This window comes from Podarcis vaucheri (assembly GCF_965113315.1).
Source record: "Podarcis vaucheri genome assembly, chromosome: 6".
NCBI lineage: Eukaryota > Metazoa > Chordata > Lepidosauria > Squamata > Lacertidae > Podarcis > Podarcis vaucheri.
In genome coordinates, this window is record NC_138764.1 from 100237059 (window position 1) to 100263823 (window position 26765).

The 26765-nt window shown below is 45.7% G+C and overlaps 1 protein-coding gene across 4 annotated transcripts in view; it reads right to left on the reverse strand.

Moving 5' to 3' along the window:
• The window catches only part of MYT1 (myelin transcription factor 1), a 175697-nt gene that overhangs the window by 77466 nt on the left and 71466 nt on the right, over positions 1 to 26765 (reverse strand). For all 4 annotated transcript variants that reach the window (XM_082225857.1, XM_082225858.1, XM_082225856.1 and 1 more), the window contains exons 3-6: positions 15163 to 15217; positions 12556 to 12586; positions 6340 to 6402; positions 1501 to 1751 (exon numbers count right to left, since the gene is read on the reverse strand). In XM_082225857.1, coding sequence (XP_082081983.1) covers positions 1501 to 1751; positions 6340 to 6402; positions 12556 to 12586; positions 15163 to 15217 — 400 coding nt within the window. The remainder of the gene's footprint in view (positions 1 to 1500; positions 1752 to 6339; positions 6403 to 12555; positions 12587 to 15162; positions 15218 to 26765) is intronic.

The following is a 26765-nucleotide window of genomic DNA, read 5'->3' on the forward strand; positions in this document are numbered from 1 at the left end:
GTTGTCAATGGAAACGTACAGCGTTGCCTTCATTTACATGGGGGAAAGCAATGAATCTGGGCTCCCCAAGCTAAGCAAGGCAATAACTTTGGTTATTGCCAATAGTTCTCTCGTTGCTGTGCCAACGAGTCTTTGGGTGAACTGGTGCCCATTGCAGTTAATGAAAAGGTTCTAGTGGCTAATGACAGAAGAGGTGCTAATGGATTGGTAACATCTTGAAAGCACATACTGCATTATCATTAATGTAACTAGGGTCAAGCAAAGGTATGCCTGTCTCCCCCTCTGGCCCCCAGGCACAAAGTGGATAGTGCAAAATAGGCCCCAATGGTCTCGCGAATATTGGAACTAATTAAAATTAAATAGCATGATGTTGGGTTTATTTTATTTATTGCAACTCTATCCGACTTTCTCCTGGAAGGAGCTCAAGGTGGCATACAGAGTTCTCCCCCTCCTCATTTAATAATAATAATAATAATAATAATAATAATAATAATAATAATAATAATAATAATTTATTATTTGTACCCCGCCCATCTGGCTGGGTTTCCCCAGCCACTCTGGGCGGCTTCCAACAAAGATGAAAAATACACTAAAATGTCACATATTAAAAACTTCCCTGAACAGGGCTGCCTTCAGATGTCTTCTGAATGTCAGGTAGTTGTTTATCGCTTTGACATCTGGTGGGAGGGTGTTCCACAGGGAAGGCGCCACTACCGAGAAGGCCCTCTGCCTGGTTCCCTGTAACTTGGCCTCTCCAGTGAGGGAACCGCCCGAAGGCCCTCGGAGGTGGACCTCAGTGTCCGGGCAGAACGATGGGGGTGGAGACGCTCCTTCAGATATACTGGACCGAGGCCGTTTAGGGCTTTAAAGGTCAGCACCAACACTTTGAATTGTGCTCAGAAACATACTGGGATCTCCACAACTACCCTGTGAGGGAGGTTAGGCTGAGAGGCAGTGACTGGCCCAAGGTCACCCAGTGAGTTTCATTCCACCCATAGCAATGTTACTACTCAGATTGTACCTTCCTCTGGTTGAGTTATTTAGAAACCTTTCAGGTTTAGAGATTCGTGGCTGAATACCTGAAGCATCAAATGTTCCACATTTTAAATGTTCCTTTTAAAAATAGTGAAATATTGATTTATTTTTTAAAATATTACTACTACTCCTACTAAAATTTGTTATCTTTATTTGCTTTATCATGCCCAAGGCAACCTGAAGCGACCTGCAACCGAATAAGATATGTGGATAGTGTCACTAGGTGGCACTGGACTTAGTTGCATCTTCTGGGTGGAGTCAGGAGTTTCCTGTTAGATTTGTGTTGGAGAGAGCCCAATAAAGTTTATGTCTAGCTTCCTTGGCTAGCATGTCCTCTATGTCTACCACGACAGCATCTACATATTATTTAGAGGAGCTATCACTCTGTAGATTGTCAACGTTCCCTTTCTTATTCCTACCCACGAAATAAATCTTTGCAGTCGAGCCAATAATGAAATAAAGCACCTTCTCCCGGTGGACAGCTGCTGCAGCTCTCCTCTTGGTCTATTGCTTCTGCCTCTTCCTCCTCCAGCGTGCCCTCGGAGTCGTCCGTCACAGACTCCTCTTTCGCTTCCGCCTCTTCGCTGCCATCGCTGTCAATGCTGTAGCCTTCATCGAGGGCTAACTTAAGCGGGTGGGATTTCCTCTTGGACGCCAGATGTTCTGCTTCTGCACCTTGAAGTTTCCTCTTCTTTGCGAGGGGGCAGCTTTGTAAACTAAAAAAAACAGGGGAGGAAGAGAGAGTGAGCTTTGTCACTGTAACGCACTGGCTTCCCGAGAGCTAACCGGCTAGACTGGCTGAAGTACATGTGTCTTAATTTGCAATTACAGATAGGTAGCCTTGTTGGTCTGCCATAGTCAAAATAAAAAAATTCCTTCCAGTAGCACCTTAAAGACCAACTAAGTTAGTTCTTGGTATGAGCTTTCGTGTGCATGCACACTTCTTCAGATATACAGATGACGACAGCTCCACCTTTGTCTGCTTCTTAAATTATAATGTCTGGGTTGTTTCTGAGATTATCTATGGCTCTCCTTTCAGCATGGTGTATCTGAAGAAGTGTGCATGCACACGAAAGCTCATACCAAGAACTAACTTAGTTGGTCTTTAAGGTGCTACTGGAAGGAATTTTTTTATTTTAATTTGCAATGTTTAGGTAATGGCTTCATTCTGGACATTTGATGAAACTGTCACTCTCTGATTAATTGAAACAATTTGAAGGCATGAAACCAGCCATTCCCTTTGTTTCTAGCTGATGTAACGCGTCTGGAGCTAAACTCCATGAGAGATGCTGGAGGAGGAAGGAAGGAGCCCTTCTTCCTGCTTCTGTTTTCCAGATCCAGCAGTACGTATCTTCTTATTTTCTGATTGAATTTTGCTCCCCTTACTGTGCCTGGGCCAGTAGTGACAAAGATAATTTCTCATTTGCTTGCTCACTGGAGAGTACAGTGGTCCCTCGGGTTAAGAACTTAATTCATTCTGGAGGTCCGTTCTTAACCTGAAACTGTTCTTAACCTGAAGCACCACTTTAGCTAATGGGGCCTCCCGCTGCCACTGTGCCACCGCTGCACGATTTCTGTTCTCATCCTGAAGCAAAGTTCTTAACCCGAGGTACTATTTCTGGGTTAGCAGAGTCTGTAACCTGAAGCGTATGTAACCTGAAGCATATGTAACCCGAGGTACCACTGTACACCAGTACCTTCATTAGAGCCTTTTCACATATGCCACCCAAAGTACACAAGTCAAGGAGCAACAGATAATCCCCACTCTCTGATTTGTGCCATGGTAGTAGTACAGTAGTACCTTGGTTGTCAAACGGCTTGGCTCCCAAGCAAAGCAGCTCCCAAATGCCGCAAACCTGGAAGTAAGTGTTCTGGTTTGCAAACGGTTTTTGGAAGCTGAACGTCTGATGTGGCTTCCGCGGTTTCCGCTAGAGTACAGTAAGCTCCTGCAGTCGATCGGAAGCCGCGCCTTGGTTTTCGAATGGTTCCAGGAGCCGAACGGACTCCCGGAACACATTACATTTGACAACCAAGGTACCACTGTTCTCCTGATACTGTACTATAACTGAGCCAAAGTATTTGTAAATGAAATAAATGCATATCCCGCACTTCACCCTTTTGATGCGTTGTTTTTCTATGTCTACAAGAGTGTAAGCTCATTGGGGCAGGGACCTTGCAAACCTTTTCTTTGCAAAGCACTGTGTTGGATAAATGGCGCTAGTTAATAAAAAAGTTAGCCCTCCTCCCCATGCTTTACATTCTTGAGTAGTACAAACTGTTTTGCACTTAAACAGACTTCTCCCTATATATAAACTGATCTCCAGTTCTTCAAGGTCTCCTGAGCTACTTTAAGCATTGGCTTTCAGTGAGACAGGTAGCCAAGCTGTCACTTGTCAGATGACACGCCAAATTCCACACCATAGCAATTTCACTGCAGCTGTCACTGTTGTTGGAGACTTGATACCAGAATATCTGAAGAGAGGTCAATGTTAGCTCAAGACCAACCCCATAAAGTTGTTTTGAGGCTCTAGGGACTTGAGGCCCACAGCAAGGAATGCTGTTGCTTTCCTTTCACATCGCTAAGCTCAAAGCCACAGAACAACTTCTTTCCCGTACTGGAAAAGGGGAAGGCAAAGCAGTTGGTGGCTGCCTAGTAACCACACATTTTGGTACCCAGAGCTGTTAAAGGTCTCAGAAGTGATTACCAGAAAACACAGGAATGTCAGAAGATCCCTGCCAGAGAAGATCAAATTTCCATCTAGTTCAGCGTCCTGTTTCCAATAGTGTCCGGCCACTTGGGAGTCCACAAGGAAGGCATGGAAACCACAGTCCTCCTCACTGCCAGCAACTGGTGCTCATAGCTATGCTAGCTCTGAACATGGAGGCTCTCATGTCTACCAGCTGTTGATAGAAAAATGCCTCCAGGGGCTGTAGCTCAGTGGCAGAGCATGTGATCCAAATGCAGAAGGTCCCAGGTTCAATCCCCAGCATCCTCAGGTAGGGATGCAAATGCTCCCTGCCCAAAATCCTGGAAAGCCACTGCAAGTCAGCTGAACTAGATGGACCAATAGTGTGACTCAGGATGAAGTAGCTTCCTGTGTTTTTATATTCCTGCTAATTTGTCTCCTGCCTCAACCAGAGCCAGGACTTTTCCAACACTGGCTCTGGCCTGGTGGAACGCTCTGTCTCATGAGACCAGGGCCCTGCAGGATCTGATTTCTTTCCACAGGGCCTGTAAGACAGAGTTGATCTGCCTGGCCTTCGGCTTGGAATCAATTTGATTCCCTCCCCCTCTTTCTTTTTTCCTTTCTCCTCCTGTGATGGAACTCCTATTTGGGGACTTCCCTGGCTTTTTTCTGGCCCACGTAGGACCAGTCTGGATAGTTGGCCTTGGTGAAGACTTGACGTTTTCCTCCCCCAAAAAGTTTTTGATTTGAGTTTCTACTGAAAGGAGGCTGCATTTTAATGTTGTATTTTAATCTTGTTTTTAAAGTTGTATTTCAATCAATTGTTTTATATCTGGTGTTAGCCATCCTGAGCCCAGTCTTGGCTGGGGAGGGCGGGGTATAAATTATTATTATTATTATTATTATTATTATTATTATTATTATTATTATTATTATTATCATCATCATCATCATCATCATCATCATCATTATTTATTATTATTATTCCCATCTAGGGCTAGTGGCTGTCATCCTCATGATGTGTGGCAGTGAATTCCACAGATGAATTGTGTGTTGTATGAAGAAGTAATGCATTTTATCTTTCCTGAATAGATTTCATTGGCTGACCCCAAGCTGCAGTTTTATGAGAGAGGAAGAAACAGTTTTCCGAATCAACTTTGTCTGTACCATAATTTTTTTAATTCATTAACCTCTATCAATAATTTCTGAGTCAAAAATATTCATATCTGTCAGAGCTGCCCTAGGTCCCAGCTCACAAAGGACCAACGCCACTTCGTTGTTATATACAAGAATCTTTATTGAAGTTCAGTTTGTCTTTCACATCAGCAGCGTGCAGCTCTACGTCTGAAACTCTAGACCGCTGAAGCTCCGTCTGAGTCTCCTCCCCCCATACACCAGTTTAAGACTCTAGCCTTGCTCCACCTCTTCCTTTGCTCTTTGCGCCTCTGGGTCTGCCTGTCAGCTGGGGTTTCGCCCTTCCTAGACTCTTCTGACGCTGAGTCCCCTGAGTCTTCCCCCTGCCTCCGGCGGGCTTTAGGACCTGGTTCCCAATCCGGGTTTTCTGCTGTCTCACACGCCTGTACATTCGAACTTGGCGCGCACGCCCAGCCGGCAACCTTCCTCCTGACCGTTACACTGCTCCTGTCACTGCTTCCCCCTTCGGGGGGGGCTAGCTGGACCTGACACCTGGGACTCTTCCCCCCCACTCTGCTCTGGTGGGGAAGCTGGTCCTGATCTCCAGCTGCTGCTTTGGGAGTCCCCGCTGGCCCCCTGTTTCTGGTGTGTGTCCCCTGGGACCCCCCTCGCCCTGACCATCGGCGCCTCCTTCTGGGAATCTTCTGATTCGCTGGAGAAGCTCATGGAATCTCTCGGGTCACTGTCATACTCCCCTATGCTGCCCTCAGATCCTTCCCCTTCGCTCTCCATCTCCTCTCTCCCCTGTGCCTCTGTCCCTGAGCCCCTGACAATATCTAACCTACCCATAGCTCCCATTGTTGATTGGAAAATTTCAATGGACTACTATCATCAAGTGTGATATTGGAGAACCCCAAGCCAGTTAGGAGGGATTTGGTTTGTATTTAAAAGTGAAATCTACCTAATTTGCACTTTCTGAAACAATATGCAGACTATAACACATTCATCCTTTGATATTTACACTTCTCTGAATTTGGCAGTGTGGTTCTTTAGCCAAGCATAGAAATGCATGGACTAAGCTACAGTGTGCACAGAAATAACATTGGTGAGAATAACACACAAAAATACATTATAGTTGGGAAAATACGCTTTGCAAAAAATATTTCGTATATCAGGCAAAATTGCACACAACAATGTGTCTTAGGAGAAATCGGCATCAAAACGTTGATGAATTTTCATGAAGACGTAAAAAAGATAAACATCACAAACTGATACGGAGGCCTGGATTTAAGACTGAAAAAGTGAGAAACTGAGAGAAACCAAAACTGGCAGATTTGCTCATCCTTAATCAGCATGCAATGAATTGAAAGAGGCCTGGAAGAAACACAGTGCATAGGTAAGCTCTTCCAGATGTGACAGGTTGGAGGATTTGATGAGGATGGCAACAATGGCAGCCATGTTGGTGATGGTGACCAAAACTCACCTCCTGTGTCTTGCGTACTTCCCCCGGATGTGTCCTGATCCGTTACATCCTGGAGTAGGGCAGCTAGGTTAGGAGGGTGACATAACCAAGAAACAAAAACAGGCGTGACTTCAAGGGGTAAAACAACAACAACAAAGTTTTCGAAATCAAAGTGTGTAGTGTGTTTAAACAAAAGCCAACAAGTCGCATGTGCATTTGAAAAACAAAGGAGCCACTGAAATACCCCATGCAAGAAAAGATAATTTCCTTTAAACAGTTCATCTCTTCCCTTTGAATTCCAGCAGATGAGGGCAACACAGCGGCTCTGCAGTTTGCTAAAAATTAATGAAATGACTCACCCCATTTAATTAAATGAACGGTTCATTATAGTTTTATGAGTAGGTTTAATTAAAGATTTGCATGTGTGAAAGCAAGCCTTTTAAAACCAGACAACTCTTGCACTCACCTCCTACCGATGGTGCTTTTATTTATTTATTACCAACACACACACACACACACACACACACACACACACACAACTGGACTTCCTCCGCAGCTCTATGTCTTTCAGTGCTGGATCCTGAAATCATTCATACATCCAAAACTACTTTTGATGTTCAGATCCGCATGACTGTGGTATTTATGATGTGGTTACAATGATTACATCAGACTGTTTGATGCTCCCACTGTGCTTCCTCCTCTGAGGCCAATTACTACCCCAGTTCCTCTGTGAATTTTCATAAGGTCCAACTTATATGTAGGTGATTCAGGATTTGAGAAGAATAGTTTCCTTTCCAGTGAAATGGGAATATTCTATATGTTCCACTCCTGAGCAAATGCGATTAAATACAGCCTTGTTGCCATACAGAATGCACTTCCATAATTCTAACCTCCACGAACAACAGATTTGTCCCCCATAACAATTGGAACAGCTCATCTTTCTGCCTACACTTTTTGCCCTTTTGCCGATGATTGTAAAAGTCTATTTAATTTTAATTGCCTTCCCTCAGAACTGGAGATTGCAGCATAATAGGCTGCCCCAGACACACTAAAAGTAGCTGGACCTTAGGACCCTGAGCTTCTGGGTGATATCAGCCGTGGCTCACCTGAATTAAAAGCTTACGTTTGTGGCTGCTTTGAAGAAGAGGGAGGCAAGTCTGAAGTCTACTGCATGCTTCAAGAATGGTGAATTTGAGCCTCTGTCACATGTTCAACAGAATGACCTGGTTCTCACATAACACTAAGACATGCTTTGTTTAGCAAACCATGAGTTAAGAACATAACTCAGGCCAATAGCCCATCTAGTCCAGCATGCTTTAGCATTATGCGTAAACAAGGGCAATGCATATACCATGGGTAGGCAAACTAAGGCCTGGGGGCCAGATCCGGCTCAATTGCCTTCGCAATCCGGCCCGTGGATGGTCTGGGAATCAGCATGTTTTTACATGAGTAGAATGTGTGCTTTTATTTAAATGCATCTCTTTGTTATTTGTGGGGCATAGGAATTCGTTCATTCACACACACCCCTTCAAAATATAGTCCGGCCGTCCACAAGGTCTGAGGGACAGTGGACTGGCCACCTGCTGAAAAAGTTTGCTGATCCCTGGCATATACAAATGGGGATCACATCTGCTTGCTGCTGCTGACCGTGCACATCTGGCTGAAGTTTGCATGCATATAAACTGTACATTTATAGGCATTGTCTACACAGTCATTCAACTTGCCTATTTAAGGTGCAGTTGCATGGACAAAGGCAACATACATACAGTAAGTACATGCATTGGTAACTTGGGACCTTCGCATGAATGCATGTATGACGGGGGCAGCAGCTGTGACCCCGCTTTCTCTGTAAGTGCTTCCAGTGGAAGAAGCAAAAGGGGCTTCTGTTTCACTACATTGTGACTTGAACTGAATGAACAAAAGCAGGCGGAAAAAACCCTGATTTTTATTTTCATACAAAGTCTCTAGGGTTAGCTGTGGTCTTTGGGGAATGAATTAAGTCTTACATTGGGGAGCTGAAGGAAAGAGGGCAGGCTATGCTCCGCAGGGCCCAATCCCAACTCTCTCTCCCCATAACCACCTCATCCTCCTGTAGGGGAGAGCACCTGAGTCCGGGCTCCAGTGCAAAAATAGTAAGTCCATTTGGAAGGCACCTGGGAAAGAGGGCAATAGTTTTGCATTGGTGATCAACTAGAGTAGGGCTTGGAGGCAGGATCACAGCCAAATTTCCTGGCTAGGCAGAGCTGCTCCATTTCCTGGCTTCCAAGAAACGAATGGAAATTTTTAACATAACCCGTAAAAATGTCTGTAAGCTGAATAAAATGTAGGGGATTTCATGGCCCCGAAGTTTCACGTTGTACCTTCATCTGTGCATTTGTTTTCTACAAGCCAGACACTGTCCTATTCTAAGAACAATATCTCATTCTTCCCATGAACCTGTTCAAGCTACCAGTGAAAAGGCATTTGCATTGTTGAACTACTGTTTTGCACCCAACTTGGGCATGATTGTGGCTGGAGATCTTATTAAAAAAAAGATCACCATGTGACCTCCAGGTTTTGCCACTCTCTAGGACAGGAACCACCTCTGTGCTCCCAATACACATGCAGTTGTGTCTCCATAAAAAGAAACCTATTCTGTCCATCATAGGGAGCCTTCAAAAATGGCACTTTGCTTAGTCTTCCCCAACACCTTGGGATTCTACCCCCCTCATTCTGCTGCACGACTAGAACATCTTCCTCCTTGTCCTGCAAGGACACTCACATCCATCACCCATTGGATATTTCTCCCTTGCTTCTTGGAAGACTGCTAATTTCTTTTACCATGGCCTCCTCTCCTTTTGTCATGCAGACGCAGCCTGGGCTTCAATTAGTCGATTAATCGTCCAGTTAATCAGGCAATTAGAGGACAGCTGCAGTGATGGCTGTGTGCAGGCCCTCCGAGCTGCCCCTTAAATATGTCGCCAGCTTCAATTACCACCTCCACTCATGTGTTCAGCAATAAAACGTAGGCAAGTGGTACGCCTGCCGCTCTCTAACCCAGTATCTTGAGAGAGAAACAGCAGGCTCTCAGAGCAGAAACACCCTAGGAAGCTGGGTCACATAAGGTCCAATTACTCTTTGATGCAGGAAGCGTGCTAATCAAAAGGGGAGAGGAAAGACAGCCTGTATCATTTGTGCTGTGCTTACGGAGCTCTTCTCACTTGAACCTTCGCACTCCGTGTGCTTCTAATAGTGCTCGGTGGCTTTGTGAGCCTATAATTTGTATGCTCTCGAGTTCAGGTCTGTGTTAAGTTCTTCAAGGGCTGTTTCCGTTTCTCCCGTGCTGCCCCTGGTGAGTGCGGGTAATGCTATCGAGCACCAAACAATTCAGCCTCAGGTTATGAAAGGCTAATACTCAGATGAGCAGTTGGCCAACCGAGCAGCGAGGAAGAGGCGACAGCTTTCCCTTGGGGCTGGGCTGGGGGATAGCAGAGCTTGGCACCCTTTATTCACCAAGGCCTTTTCTTGTGCCCCTCCTGCTTCAGAAATTAAAGCTGCTCAATGCATGATCAGCTTGAGGAGCACAGGAAGAATATAGAAATGTAGGAAGCAGCCCTAAATAGACTTGTCCACCTAGAATCGTAGAGTTGTAGAGTTGGAAGGGACTATGAGGGCAGAGCCATCTTTCCCATAGGGCTAAGTGGTGTGTCGCGCCAGGGCGCCAGCCTCTCAGGGGTGCCCTAGCAAGTGGGGGAGCTGCTTGGCTTTGCTGGCGGCCTCCCCTTTCCCTGCACGCCTGCCAGTTGTGCCCCGCCAACCATAAGGCTGGCAGGCGTGCAGCTTCCCTCCCAAGCCTCCTCGAGTGGAGAGCTACCCCCTCAGAGGCTTAAGACGGAAGCTGCGCCCCACCAACCATATGGTTGGCGGGCGCGCAGCTTCCCTCCCAAGCCTCCCAAACCTCTGTGAGGATCACTCTCTTCCCGAGGAGGCTTGGGAGGGGGGCAACTTCACTCCCAAGCATCTGTGGGGATCGCTGTCCCACAGCGGCATGGGGGAGAGTTGCGCCCCCCCCCGATGGCTGGCAGTGCGCAGCTATGGCCACCCCAACACCATCGGCTTTTTGGGAATTTGGCTGACAGTAAGGAATCTCAACCTATTTGAAAATAATTATATTAAATTGTGGAAAGAGGTTCGGAAAAAAGCTGGAGATATGGGGAGAATGAAACTCTCCCTGTTAGGTAGAATTTCAGCCATTAAAATGAACATACACCCTAGGATGCTGTTTTTATTCCAGTCAATTCCAATTGTAAATAATTCAAAGAATGGAAAGAAAATATCTCTAAACTGATGTGGCGGGGGAAAGCCAAGAATTAAACATAAAATACTGATAGATGCAAAAGAAAGAGGAGGCTTTGTACTGCCAGATCTGCAATTGTATTATGAGGCATCTTGTTTGTGTTGGTTAAAAGAATTGATTGTATTGGACAATGCAGACAGTTTAGATTTAGAAGGCCAAGATTTAAAATTCAGCTGACATGTATGTCTTTGATATGGGAAGGCTAAAATTTATAAGAGTTTCATGAACCACATTCTTAGGAAGAATCTGTATAGAGTCTGGGAGAAATATAAGAATCTGCTGGAAATAAAAACACCTTTATGGCTATCTCCTATTGAGGAAATTACAATTAAGAGAGTTAATATGGATAGACAGTGGGCGACCTACAGGGAACTGCTGGATTTTACAGGGGGAGAACCCGAACTGAAACCAATGGAAAATGTAAGGAGCCAAGTTACGGATCGGCTACAATATCACTGGATATACAATATGTTTCAATTAGAATTTAAAAATGGATTTTTGGACCAAAGCTCACAATTTGAAAAATAACTTTTATAAAATAAGGATAAACTTCTGTCTAAAATGTGTAAATTTTTATTAGAATGGGAAACAAAAGATGAACTTGTGAAAGCTTCAGTGACACACTGGGCAATAGATATAGGACACAATATAGATTTCAACCTCTGGGAGAAACTTTGGAAAAGTGACTTGAAATTTACTGCACGTTACTCACTGAAAGAGAATTAAAAATGATCCCTAGATGGTATTTAACTCTGAGTAGGTTGGCTTAGATCTATCTAACAGAATCAGATACGTGTTGAAAGTGTAAAGAAGTCGAGGGAACCTTTTTTTCATATGTGGTGGACATATGAAAAGGTAAAAGTATATTGGGAAATGGTTTGAAAAAAATGAGTTGGAAAAAAATGTTTAAAATTACACCCCCCCAAAAAAAACACCCCAGAGTTCTTTTTACTGGGAATAACCCAGACAGAAATCCCTAGATGTCAGAAAAGTTTATTTATATATGCAACAACTGTGACACATGTTTTGTTAGCCCAAAAATGGAAAGTGAGTGAGGTCCCAACTAAAGAGGATTGGCAACTTAAGTTGTCAGAATTTGCAGATTTAACACATAGAATAAGAGAGCAAGAAGAACATATATTTAAAGAAGATTGGAAAGCATTTATTGACTATATGGAAAATAACTGTACACAGCTGAAAACGCTGGCAGCATTAAGATAAATTCAGCAGTGTAAATAATATTTGATTGATGTAAAAGTGGAAAACTGATCTGAATGGTTACAGTAAAATGTGCCGGAATGTATGATATGTAAAATGAAGAAGGGAAGTCACTGGATATTTTAAAGTTTGTAAAATGTTTATTTTGAAATGTAAAATTGAAAACTTAATAAAAATTATTATATTAAAAAGAAATCGATTGGACTGAAAAGCATTGATGGTTAGATCTTTATTTGTCAGTGGATGCAGATGAGCATCCTTGGCATTGTTTTAGTTTGAAGTCATAATTTGTTCCTTTTGCTGTATATTTGTGTGTGTGTGTGTGTGTGTGTGTGTGTGTGTGCATGCATAGTCAACACGTACCCCTTAAAATCCCAATTGGTTGATCTCCTATTTAAAAAGTGGCAGCCTGTTGTTTTACCTGACCAAATGAAAGTTGCCTTCAAGCAACACCCAAGTGATGATTCGTGGCATTTGTGAGAGAGCTATCCCACACCAGAGACTGCTGAGTTTCTATATCAGCTCACATCATCTCAGACACAATAATTCTCGAGGGGAACAGTGCACACATTTAGCTCGGAGTCATATATAAAGAATGTATAAATAATAAAATCGTTGTTAATTGGGTGAAATACACGCACATGTGAATCAACCCTGAGTTGCTGAGAATAAAATTTCCTTACCTCACCTCCTGGCCAATGAGTTCTGTAGGTACTGTGGAGAAAGATGGAGAAGAAGAAAAGGAAAACAAAGCAGAAAAAAGAAAAGTCACACAAGATGTCACCCTTCTTGCAATTTCTACAGGTGGAACCAGCCACCGAAAACAACACCCCCATTATATGAAACCACCTTATACTGAATCAGACCATTGATCCATCTAGTTTAATGTTCTTTGACCCAGGATCTCCAGATTTTGTTGGACTATAATTTTCAACACCCCTAGCCAAAGACCAGGAATGCTGGGAGTTGCAATCAAAGAACATATGGAGACCCAATATTGAAGAACCCTGATCTAACCAGTATTGTCTACCCTTAGTGCAATCTGTTTATCACCTATTAGTGGCTAGTCTAATTAAATCTGCATAATTCCCACCGACTCCATTTTATGACCATTAACTCCTTCAGACTTCAGGGCTTTAATACCATGCCCTACACCCCACCCCAGTTTCTCACCTCCCTCTATTTTTTAAACATCTAGTCTGAAGAACAGTTCTGGGCAACACAATAACTTGCTAATGACCTGGACACTGTGGTTGACCCTAAAAAAGTATGCCCCTACTAGGGCATTTGGATTTCCTGGCATAACAGACCAACATGGCTGTCAACAGTTTTTTGTGTGATTAGAAGCATGGCTCCAAAATCTCAGTCTGAGAGCCTTCCCATCATTTGTTACTTGATTAATTCCAACGGGAGGTGCAAGAAATTGAACCCGGGACCTTTTGCTTGCATATCATCGGCTCTACATTTACTCCCCTGTTACATATAGGGTCACTTATCTCATAACGCTCCCTGTCATTGGCTGCTTCTGGGTGGTTGTTTATGTGTAGGAAAATGTGATGATACCATGACACAACTAAGTTATCCTACATTTTATGGAGGAGACCTTACAGCTGGCTTTTGAGGAGCATATCTTGCAATTACAGTACAGAGACTGCTAACTTGCTCAGTTAGCCAACTCTTCCCTCTTGTGAGAGTCCCGTGATGATTGACCTCATGCTGCTATATAAAAAGGCAAAGGACCCCTGGATGGTTAAGTCCAGTCAAAGGTGACTATGGGGTTGGGGTGCTCATTTTGCTTTCAGGCTGAGGGAGCCAACCTTTGTCCACAGAGAGCTTTCTGAGTCATGTGGACAACATGACTAAACCAGTTTTGGCACAACAGAACACCATGACGGAAACCAGAGTGCATGGAAACACTGTTTACCTTCCTGCTGGAGAGGTACCTATTTATCTACTTGCACTGGTGTGCTTTCGAACTGCTAGGTTGGCAGGAGCTGGGACAGAGCAACAGGAGCTCACCCTGTTGCGGGGATTCGAACTGTCAACCTTCTGATCAGGAAGCCCAAGAGGCTCAGTGGTTTAGACCACAGCACCACCCATGTCCCTTTGTGCCATGCTGCTATAGCACATCATGGGAAGGAGGCTTTCTTTTCCCTGTGATTCCCTTGTGCTGCTCAGTTGACTGAGGAACAGCTGAGGGGTGAAAATGAGTCTGACCTGCAGAAAAATATACTCTTTTCCTGGAGCCCCACTCTTTTGCTCCCACCCACTTTTCAGCTGATCAGTGCGAGGATGTGTTGTGGGCCACATAAAATTAGGCAGTGGGTCAGAAGCAGCCCATGAGGCTGACTTCTGAACTAGAGATAGTGGAGAAAGGCATGGTTTTTACTGACTTGAGAATGTGCATATTGCCTGCAAAATGTACAGAATGCAGGCTAGTTTTGCACATTCCCCAAAGCCTACTGGGGATTATGAGTAATGACTGGATAATGTATAAAATTCAGTCAATATATGCATAATCTCCAAGATCTGTTCGAGATTGTGTGCATTGACTGGGAAAAGTGTACAGTTCCATCTTTAAGGGCAGATTATGTGCACATTCTCCATGAGGCCTGGCGAATGTGTACAATGGCTGGTTATTGTGCACATATACCACTCAGTTGATATTCTCCCTAATGTAGACACACACAATGAACAATTCACTCAGAAATGAGAAACCAATTAATTTGCCTGAGGCAAAGATGTGGCACCCCTGTTTTATTTGCCAGAATTTCTTCCCTCTGCCAGGTGAAATACACGAAGGCATTTTTGCTTTCAAAGTCAGAAAATAAATAGCAATCAGGCCACAAATTATCAAGTCATTTGTCTTCAAATTCCCATCACATCAGCCTTGTTTGCTTCTGCAACGTGCAAAGTCTCTCTCTCTGGCTTTCTCAGATGTATGACTTCAAAGCCTCCGGCTGAGCACATGTGATAAAAGTGATCTGAAGCTATCAAGATTTCTATGAAGCAAAGCATGCGAGGCTGTTTTTTAAAAGAAGGGAGAGGGAAGGGAGAGGGGAAATCAGAACGTGGATTGAAAATGTTTTGAGTGTCCCTGTGAGTCACTCTCTGAAGAGTTCTCCTGGGAAAAGTTGAGGAGGGTATGTGTGTGCAGCGTTTAAACACATACACACAGAGAGAAAAAGATCAAGATTCTTGGCCTCAGAGACAGAAGCATTTTGATGAACCACACAGAGCCACAGAGCCAGGTTTAACTGCCAGAGCGCATAATTCCACAAAGTCCTCACCTCTGATTGCCTTTGATCGTGTACGTGCTCGCTTATCGTCATTCTCTAAACTCATCTGGAATCAAACAACAACAGAATTAACATTTTATTTAATGAAAACAATTTGCAATCAAAGCTAATGTGCCCCTGGAAACCATGAGCTTGGATTGCACAAAGGCAAGCAAAAAAGATCTAAGACACGAGCTGTCTGGGAAACTGCCTCCATTCAATGGCTGATAAACAAGAAGACCACCACTTCGGCAGAATGTCACAGGAGCAAAGCAGTGGCTCGGTTTGGCACATGAGGGTGTGGGGACATCTTTACATTTCAAGCCATAAGTGTGAACAGGTTTACCATGATGTTCTGGTTGTTTCAACCATAGTGTCACAAACTGGGGCGAGGTGCGACGAACTTGCATCCACTAGACTACGTTTTGAGATGTTTCGGCATCTGTTTCCTTCTGGACCTTTTGCTGTACAGTGGTACCTCGGGTTACATACGCTTCAGGTTACATACGCTTCAGGTTACAGACTCTGCTAACCTAGAAATAGTGCTTCAGGTTAAGAACTTTGCTTCAGGATGAGAACAGAAATCGTGCTCCGGCGGTGCGGCAGCAGCAATTGGCCCCATTAGCTAAAGTGGTGCTTCAGGTTAAGAACAGTTTCAGGTTAAGTGCGGACCTCCAGAACGAATTAAGTACTTAACCCGAGGTACTACTGTATAAGCTTTGCGTCTATTTTCTTGGATATGCTCTCACAGAGATGCAGATTAGAAACTAAAAAAACAAAACAAACAAAATAATCTTCTGGTTATGGAGACAAGATGCAGTAACCATGTAAGTTCAGGATGTGATAGATAATGCCAACTCAAATAAAATCCACCAGGTTGGGGAAAAATGGTTGTGTGAATGAGTCATCGCACTCCCCTTGACAGAAATTTCACTGGGTTTCTTTGAAAGAACATTTGCTTTCTGTTCAGCTATTAAAGTGTGGGCCAGAAAAGTGATAGCACACTTTCACATTTTCTGCAGACCTTTAGAGAGCAGACAATTAAGGTTGCACAGAGTGAAATTTTACCGAGAGAGGCCGATCCATTCAAATATCCTCTCTAATTTTGGGACATCAAACATGATGCTCAGCAAGGAACAGCATCATGAATAAATAATATTTGTAACTTCCAAGTGCTGAGAGTACATTTATTAATTAAGCATAACTATATCGCAGTGTGCAGTTCAGGAGTCTAGAGCCACATCTTCTGGGGCAGTTGACGGTTGGTTACCATATTTTTTGCTCTATAAGACTCACTTTTTCCCTCCTAAAAAGTAAGGGGAAATGTGTGTGCGTCTTATGGAGTGAATGCAGGCTGCGCAGCTATCCCAGAAGCCAGAACAGCAAGAGGGATTGCTGCTTTCACTGCGCAGCGATCCCTCTTGCTGTTCTGGCTTCTGAGATTCAGAATATTTTTTTTCTTGCTTTCATCCTCCAAAAACTAGGTGCGTCTTGTGGTCTGGTGCATCTTACAGAGCGAAAAATACGGTATGTTACACAGACATCACAAAATCTCAGAAACTATTAGCATATTCACTGTAAGGTCACATAGATCTATCTACTAGCTGAAATGCACGCCCAACTTGGAACCAATAAGATATTTTACCATCTTTCGGTCTCTACCCCCAGCCCCAAGACAACTCATACCGAAAGAAATCCTGACAAATGGCTGTCAACAGAAAGCTGCAGTGAATTTACTCTCCAAATATACAGATTATTCACCAAATATTTGATATATGCCTTTGACACCCAAAGATTTAATTTCAACACTTGGTGTTTGACTTTGATATTTGATTTCAATATTATTTCTGTGAGTCAACAATAACTTCTGTGAGTTAAAGAGGGAGATTCCATCTTGAAAGGATGGAAGTGAGACTTCCTGTCAGAAGGAGGGTGGGAGCAAGACTTCACCCACCAGGACAATGGACCTTTGACCGTATTTGAGAACAGATGCGTGATGCAATTTTGCATTTGATAGTTGACAGATCTCACACTTCACGCCTGCAAAATCAAAACAACCAAGGAACGCCAACAAATAACCAAGAAAACTCACCCAAATTTTGAAGGCTGGGGTAGAAATTTGCAGTCGAAAAGCATATATGAATTTCAGATTTGAAGGTCAACATTTGAAAAGTTTGGAATATTTGCAAAGGTTGGTTGAATAGGTTAAACATAGCTATTTGTGAGGACACTCCTGAGAACTCATATTATTATTACTCTGGTCAGATGCAGTACTTACCTGATAGCTTAGCTAACGCTGTCATGAAACACTCCATTGTTACGGTTGTATGATTTGACACATCTGGTGTGTGTGTGTAGAACACAGGAAGCTGCCTTATATCAAGTTACACAATTGGTTCCTTTAGCTCAGTATAGTCTTTTCCAACCTTGGGTCTCCAGATGTTTTTGGACTACAACTCCCATCATCCCTAGCTAGCAAGACCAATGGTCAGGGATGATGGGATTGGCAGTCCAAAACTAGTCGGAGACCCAAGGTTGGAAAACACTGATCTACACCGACTGGCAGCTGTTCTCCATCATTTCAGGCAGGAATCTACCCATGGGTGTAACCAGGATTTATGGGGGGGGTAGGCTTTATGCTGGGGGGACGGACAGAACCGAGTTACCTGCAATGTAACTGGCCAGTTAGTTAAGTATTTTTTTATTTATTTACTTGATGGGGGGTGGTGGCAACTGCCCTCCTGCCCTCCTGGCTATGCCCAGGATTCTACCTTGAGATGCTACAGATTGAAATTGGGATCTTCTTGGCCCAGAGCAGGCACTCTACCACTGAACTGGAGTGCCTGGAGGCACTTGGAGGATGGATGGCAGCTAACAGATTGAGGTTGAATCCTGACAAGACAGAAGTACTGTTTTGGGGGGACAGGAGGTGGGCGGGTGTGGGGGACTCCCTGGTCCTGAATGGGTTAACTGTGCCCCTGAAGGACCAGGTGCGCAGCCTGGGAGTCATTTTGGATTCACAGCTGTCCATGGATGCACAGGTTAATTCTGTGTCAGGGCAGCTGTCTACCAGCTCCACCTGGTACGCAGGCTAAGACCCTACCTGCCTGCGGACTGTCTCACCAGAGTGGTGCATGCTCTAGTTATCTCCTGCTTGGACTACTGCAATGTGCTCTACGTGGGGCTACCTTTGAAGGTGACCCAGAAACTGCAATTAATCCAGAATGCGGCAGCTAGACTGGTGACTGGGAGCAGCCGCCGGGATCACATTGGCTCCCAGTACGTTTCCAAGCACAATTCAAAGTGTTGGTGCTGACCTTCAAAGCCCTAAATGGCCTCGGTCATGTATACCTGAAGGAGCGTCTCCACCCCCATTGTTCAGCCCGGACACTGAGATCCAGCGCCGAGGGCCTTCTGGCGGTTCCCTTATTGTGAGAAGTAAGGTTACAGGGAACCAGACAGAGGGCCTTTTTGGTAGTGGCGCCCACCCTGTGGAACACCCTCCCTTCAGATGTGAAGGAAATAAGTAGCTATCCTGTCTTTAAAAGCCATCTGAAGGCAGCCCTGTTCAGGGAAGTTTTTAATATTTAATGCTGTATTGATTTTAATACTTGATTGGAAGCCGCCCAGAGTGGCTGGGTAAACTCAGCCAGATGGGCGGGGTATAAATAATAAATTATTATTATTATTATGAACTATGGCCCCCTCCCACAGGAGGAAATGAAATTCCCCGGAGAAATGAAAGCCTAGAATAGATTGGTTTAGGTTGCCAAGAAAGGCTTCAGCACACACACATCCCAGGCTCAATGTTTCATGGAAAGCATTGACCAGCTATCATAGGCCGGCAATATCCTTAGTATGATGGGAAGAAGCCAAAAAGGGGGGGGGGGAATGGAAGATGCCATGGAATCAGTGGCGTAGCCTGGGTTGTCAGCACCCGGGGCAAGGCAAGTAATTTGCGCCCCCTAACCCTAACCCCCAGATGTTGCGCCCAGTGCGCCCGGCCCCCCTGCACCCCCCACGCTACGCCACTGCATGGAATGAAATTAAGGAGGAGGAGAGAAGGGTGGGGGGGATTTGTAGGGCCGAAGGCAGCAGCTGGAACACGAACTGCGTCGAACAGCACATGCTGTTTCCCTTCTCTGTCCCTTCGCTGGCAGTGTGTCGGATGCAAACAAAGCGTACTGCTTTCTCATTGGCAAAGAGTCATGAGTACACGCCAGTTGCCAGACACGTGCTGTGATCTGTTGTTCTTCAGTGAAGGAGGGAGGTGGAAGGAGGCTGTTCTTAAATGTGGGCTTCTTTGGATTGCACGGCACAGAATTAAAACTGGTTTGATTCCCCCTCCTTGGAGACTCCTGGGCGCTGCAAGTCTGTCTGCAGGAACAGGGGGTCTCTGTCTGCAGGAATAGGGGGTCTCGAACAGAGTTGCCCCCAGCAAGCTACAACCCCCAGCCTTCTTTGGACGGAGCCATGATGCTTAAACCGGTATTAAACGGGTACCAGTCTGCAGTGTGGCTCTGCAGCCAGAGTTCCTCACCCCCCCGCATATTCCTTTTTCCCCTGCGCTCTTCTCCTGAGCTGGGCAACGGAAGGTTGCTCCTCGCCAGGAGTTGTTCCGAGTTGTTTTGTTTAAAATGCTGAAGGATGACAAAAGCGCCCTGAAGTCTCGTCTGTGAACCGAATATCTCAGATGGAATTTCCATGCATATTATTTCCCCTTGCAGTAATGTAGCGCTAACGTACAATGATTTATACTGTGTGATTTGCTGGAGGGGGCCACTGGAAGGGGGGGGAGGGGAAAGAAATAAAAAAAGGGGTAATTTATGCATCCTGTCATCCACGCTCTTGCCGCCCCATCGCCTTATGAGCCTCGTGTTTATTACAACCTTCCCAATAACCCAAGAAGACAATTACTATAATTTCTATTTTTAAAGCCTTGATTCCCTCCGGACCGATGGCTCACATTTAAAGTGCGGAGAGGAGCAGGTGTCAAAAGGACTTCATTACATTTACGAGCCTTTCAAATATGCCGTTCCTGGTGTTCGGCAGAGTTAATGCCTTCCGATGCACGCCTCACAATAGAATTAATATTTTTGATTGCTGGACGGCTGTGTGTGTTTTTGCTGAAATGAAATCTAGCGTGGCTTTCTCTCTCTCTCTCTCTCTCTCTCTCTCTCCCCCTCCCCCCACCCCTCACTTTTATTTTGTCACTTTTCCCAGGGAAATTGGCAAACGTTCTGCTGGTTTTCAAGCATGCCTTAGCAATTTGGGTTCCATGCAGATAAATTATTTTTGTTTGAAAAGAAACGAAAAAGGGGGAAAAAAATACCATCCTGAAAACAGAAAAGGTTGCAGAAAACACAATGGGGGCTGCATGCTGACTATGGATGCTTCTTGATGAACAACAACAGCTGTGACTTTCTTCTTTCGCTTTTCTACATCACCTTTCCCCATTCGTAATTTAGAAACGATGAAAGGAAACAACCACTAAGAAAGCACTTATTCCCTTGGCCCCTCGGAAAGAAAAGGAGAGAGACAGTATTTGTCTCTGTGTGTGGAGGGGGGGGGCAGCGTTGCATTTAGATTCCCAACGTTTTTGTGATGGCGCAGAAGGTAGCTAAATCTTTTCTGCCATGAGTATTTGAGATGGCTTCCCCGCTTGTAGGGTGTGCCCCTGAGCTGTCCGCAACTTTTCAAGGAACCTCCTTAATTCCAGTCTTTGGCAAGGGAAGCACTTTTATCTTATTTTTATCTTATTTCCCCCCCTGCCTTTCTTGCTCACCAATTACTGCAGCTGTACTCATGCAACTAAGTAGGCAGGCCACAGCTCAGTGGCAGAACATCTGCTCTGCATGCAGAATGTCTCAGGTTCAATCCCTGGCAATTCTATGTATGGCCGTGAATACCCCTTCTCTGAAACCCCACAGAGCTGCTACTAGTCAGTGTCAACCAGAAGTAGTCAACGTGGAATCTCTGACTACTTCTGGTGGACATTGACTAGAAGCAGCTCTGTGGGGTTTCAGACAAGGGAGCAGAGATTCTTAGAAGACTGGAATAAATATAAGAACTATTTGAAAAGTCATTGTAATGAACAGATTACGCCAGTAGGATTGCAAGAAGTTTTGTAAGGATGGCTATTTGAAACATTGCAAGAAAGACTATGAGGAGAACTATTAAAGGTAAAGGGACCCCTGACCATTAGGTCCAGTTGTGACCAACTCTGGGGTTGCGGTGCTCATCTCGCTTTATTGGCTAAGGGAGCTGGCGTAGAGCTTCCGGATCATGTGGCCAGCATGACTAAGCCACTTCTGGCGAACCAGAGCAGCGCACAGAAACACCTTTTACCTTCCCGCTGGAGCGGTACCTATTTATCTACTTGCACTTTGACGTGCTTCCAAACTGCTAGGTTGGCAGGAGCAACGGGAGCTCACCCTGTTCCAGGGATTCGAACCACCAACCTTCTGATCAGCAAGTCCTAGGCTCTGTGGTTTAACCCACAGTGATAATTAAGAGTAATAAATTAAGAAATGCAGAATAAGTGATCAAGAACAGAAAATCATCAGAGGTGTTGATGGAAGTCTAAAATGTTGTATAAGATAAGAAGTTATGTTATATGATTGTTGGAAATGATAGGTTAAAAAAACTAATAAAAATGTATATGTAAAAAAAGAAAAAGTAGTAGTAGTCAATGTGGTGCCCTCCATATGTTCTGGTAACTCCCATTGGCCCAACCAGAATGGGGAATGGTCAGGGGTTGTAATCCACAACACCTAAAGGGCACAACTTTGGTCACTTCTGGTGTGGATAAGGCTGAGCTAGGTTGACCAATGGATTGACCCATTGTAAGGCATAAGGCTGCTTTCCTCCATCCCTAAGTTTGCACCCACAGTTGACGGGAAAGTGCCCATAGAATCACAGAATCGTAGAAGGGACCTTGAGGGTCATGCAGTCCAACCCCCTAAAATGCAGGGATCTCAACTACAGCATCCATGAGAGATGGCTATCCAAGCTCCACTTAAAAACCTCCAAGGAAGGAGAGACACAACTTCCTGAGGGAGTCTGTTCCACTATCAAAAAGTTCTTACTGTCAGGAAGTTCTTCCTGATGTTTAGTTGGAATCTCTTTTCTAGTAACATGAAGTCATTGGTTCAGGTCATAACCCCCCCCCCTTCCAGAGCAGGAGAAAACAAGCTTGCACCATTTCCCACGTGACAGCCTTTTAGATATTTGAAGATGGTTATGATATCTCCTCTCAGTCTCCTCTTTTCCAGGCTAAACAAACCCAGCTCCCTCAACTGTTCCTCATCAGGCTTGGTAAGAACAATTTTTGATTAACACACACACAAACACACACACACACACACACACACTGGACATTTCCACCTTTGCACCCCATGCCTGAAGACCTGTCTGAAGTCAAATCACTGTGGGTTGCCATATTTTGAAGAGCAAAAAAGAGGATGCTATGCTATTTTAAATACCCCCTTCTATATGTAGGCTATAGAAGCTGTGATATATTGCCGAGGGGGACAGGAGAAGGGAAGAGGAAAGCAAGTCTTAAAGCCACCAGTTATGTCTATGTCTCATCCAGAAAGTATATCCAGAGATGTTTTTTTGAGAAATTTACAAAATCCACCCGGACAAAAATTTTACCCCTGAAAAAGAGGACGTGTCCTGGAAAAGGAGGACATATGGCAACCCTAAATCACAACCCACTGGTGAGTCTTGATTCATACTAGCTAAGGATCAGTACCCCACCTTGATATAGTGAGCATCCATGGGTAATACAGCAGGATTGCTGATCAGCCAGGAAGCGTGTTTTCTAGGCAGGCTTTTTGACTCAGTGACATTATTACTGGGGTCTCTCCAATGGCCCCAACCACCTCTGTTGAACGCTGTAGAAGAATCAGTTCATACAGGTCCTCACCCTGTGGGCTCTACGTACATGGACACCAACCAGCCACATAACACGAATGGTCTGCCACGTCTAATAGGGGCAGACATACAAAATGGTGTTGGTATGTGGTCCCTTCTCATGCAGAGTAGATTTTTTGGGGGTGATATTTACTGAAACTTTTCATATGCACTATAAGTTAAAAAAAAAAGTAAGGTAAAGGACCCCTGGATAGTTAAGCCCAGTCAAAGGCGACTATGGGGTTGCGGCTCTCATCTCACTTTCAGGCCAAGGGAGCCAGCGTTTGTCCACAGACAGCTTTCCGGGTCATGTGGCCAGCACGACTAAACCGCTTCTGGTGCAACGGAACACCGTGATGGAAACCAGAGTGCATGGAAATGCCGCTTACCTTCCCGCTGCAGCAGTACCTATTTATCTACTGGCATTGGTGTGCTTTCAAACTGCTAGGTTGGCAGAAGTTGGAACAGAGCAAAGGGAGCTGAACCGCTGACCTTCCGATCGGCAAGCCCAAGAGGCTCAGTGGCTTAGACCAGTGTTTCCCAACCACTTTTCCGTGGCACACTAGTGTGCCGCGAGATGTTGCCTGGTGTGCCGCGGGAAAAATTAAAAAAATTGAAAGATTTTTTTTAAGTCAAATTTTCGATTGGGGCGCCGTCACTAGATGACCCCTGGGGTTCCCTCCCTCCCTCCCGCTCTGCGCCTCCCTCCTCCTCCTCCTCCAGGGAGGCCCTTCCTGGCTCTCGGCCAAGGCTTGGCGGCTGCCACTCACTCACTCGCTCACCCACCCGTCCCTCCATCCCTGCACCCGGCCTCTCCCCCTCCGTCCCCAGCGCGGGGGCTGCCAGGATCCGTAGTCCCCTCGCCCTTGGGCTTCGCGCCCGCGCGGGGTGCGCAAACTACGTTTCCCAGCGTGGCCTGGCGGGCCGGGCGTTTTGTTTGAAGCACTCTTCTCCCGGCCATGGAATTAGCGCAGCGGCGGCGGCCGGGCGGGCAGGGGCTCTTCCGCGCAGACCCCGCGCAGCCTGCCTGCGCCCCCGCGGAGATCGGGCGGCAGGATGGAGCCCGGGGATCCCCGCGGAGGCGGAGCGGCAGAGGCTGCGGCTGCCCCCCAGGTAGGGCTGCGTCGGGGGTTTTTTATTTTTGCAATGCTGCATCCGCGCCGGAGGGGACGGATCGGACCGCGGGGAGACCCCTTGGCGGGCGTGCAAGCGTTGCATGGAGTGCAGTGCAATGCAATGGCAACGCGGCGCCATGCATGCATGCATGCAACTTCCACCGCCGCTCCGGACTTGGCAGGTGAGGGGGGTCCCCAGTGGGCGGCAGAGAGAGCCGGGAGGGTGAAGGGGAGCTGGGGGGGAGCAGCGCTGCTCCCCGAGCCGAGCCCGGGGGGAAACTTTGGCGTCGTTGCGCCGGGTGTTGGAAGCGGAGGCTGGCGGGGGACCCTCACCTGCAAAACCTGGTCGCCTCTCATATATTTCGTGCATTGCATTCATCGCCCGCTTTCTCCTCCAAGGAGCTCCCGGGGGCGCACGTGGTTCTCCCCGTGTTATCCTCGCAACAACAGCCCTGCGAGGTGGGTCAGGCGAGTGCCCAAGGGAGCACCCAGGGATTGTCCTGGCCAGGTGGGGTGATTTGAACCCTGCTCTCTGCCCGGTCTTCGTCCTCATTTAGCCCCCACATGTGCATGACTGTGCATGACTGAGGTTTTCCCCCCTCGTCTTGGCTATGGTGTGAGTCTGTGCTGTTAATTAATGGGGTTCTGCCTTCGGAGAAGATGAGCCAGCCCTCAAGGAGGTGATTATGTAATTTGCTAGCAATTCATGTCCCTCCCGGCGTGATGCTGCGCGCTGACGTCACGGGGCTGTAATGGTGGTGTGCCTCGAGATTTTTTTCATGAAACAAGTGTGCCTTTGCCCAAAAAAGGTTGGGAAACACTGGCTTAGACCACCGTGCCACCCGCGTCCCCAAGGCACTATGGGAGGTACTGGCTTCTTCTTGGACTGTTCATTCTTTATAACAGGCCAACATGATCAGTGTGGATTGTGGATGCGATACCAAAGAGAGCAGTTTATACAGAAAAGCCTTCATTTAATTTTTTTAATATTCTATTTCTTGAGATCTTTGTTGAATCTAATACTAATAATAAGGTTACAGCATATAAAAATGCAATTGAAATAGGGGGGGGAAAGCAAACCCCCACCCCACCAAAAAACAACAACCACACATCATATTACAGGACAGCATATGTGATATTTATTGGGATATCCTATCTACATAACAGGAGAGCTATTTTCCTGCATGCTTCAGCCAAAGTGCTACCTTGGAAGCCTCTACAGTGGTACCTCTGGATACGAATGGGATCCATTCTGGAGCCCTGTTCACATCCTGAAGTGAACGCAACCCACGTCTGCGCGTGTGCGGGTTGCGATTCGCCACTTCCACACATGCACGTGATGTCATTTTGACCGTCTGCGCATGTGTGGAAGTGGCGAAACCCAGAAGTAACATGTTCTGTTACTTCTGGGTCACCGTGGAGCGCAACCCGAAAGCACTCAACCTGAAGCAACTTCAACCCGAGGTATGACTGTATTCCCTATGTTTAGGGAAGTTGTTAATGACCGATGCTTTAATGTATTTTTAATCTTTTGTTGGAAGCCGCCCAGAGTGGCTGGGGAAACCCAGGCAGATGGGTGGGATAGAAATAATAGCAACAATAAATAAATAAATAAATAAATAAATAAATAAATAAATAATCTATCGGCCACCAAATGGTAGGGAAAGATTTCCTACTTCAGGGGGTAGCTAGTGTGCTGCCTTCAAGAAGTTCTTGAACTTCAACTTCCCTCATCCTAGGTCAGCCTAGCCAATGGTCAGGGATGATGGAAGTTGTAGAGGGAGAAAGAACTCTGGCTCTGAAGTCTGATTCTTGGTTGTGCAGAGCCTAGGGGTACAAAACAGGGACCAGTGGAAGCAGGAAGACTACTAGCTTTAAATGTATGCCTTTGCAAAAGCACTGCCTGTGTGTTTTGCTCTGTAGCTGGTACATCAAGTAGCTCCAAGCCACACATTCCTTAGACATCTCCGAATTCTCCCCCGCCTCCATTTTTCCCCTTTAGGGCCCTCCCAGCTGCTCTGTTTAAGTTCTCCTGGCATCCCACCCATCCCAAGTCTCATTCGCAGCTGAATTAACTAGGAGTTTGCTGTTTCAACTTATGCCCTTCCTCCTCTCTGGCTGCATCTCTTACAGTTCCGTAGACTAAGCAACAAACATGGCATCCCCAGCTTTACATCTTTGGAGAATTCCTCTTGACATTTCTTTTTGTGTGTCTGTGTGCACCAGTGATTGCTGTTCTCGCCTCCAAAGGCCCCAAATTAAAAATTACCGCTGTGTAATAAACAGCCTAACGAAGCCGGGTTGTCAGTTTTCATTTGCAGAAATGAAGGGCGCAAATGAAACATTTAACTACGTGCGACCAGGAGAGCTTTTGCTCCGTTGCGAGGGAAGCGGATTGGAAAACCTGCTACATGGCGTTGTGCCTGACATTATAATGCTTCCATCGTCTCAATTTGTGGGGCTGGCATTCAAGCGCAAGGCTGCTGAGGCACAATAATGCACAGTCTTCTGGCGCGCACAGAGCTTCCAATTGTTTGCAATGAAGAAGCCTGCTTTTGATGAGAAGAGGACAAGGGTGGGCTA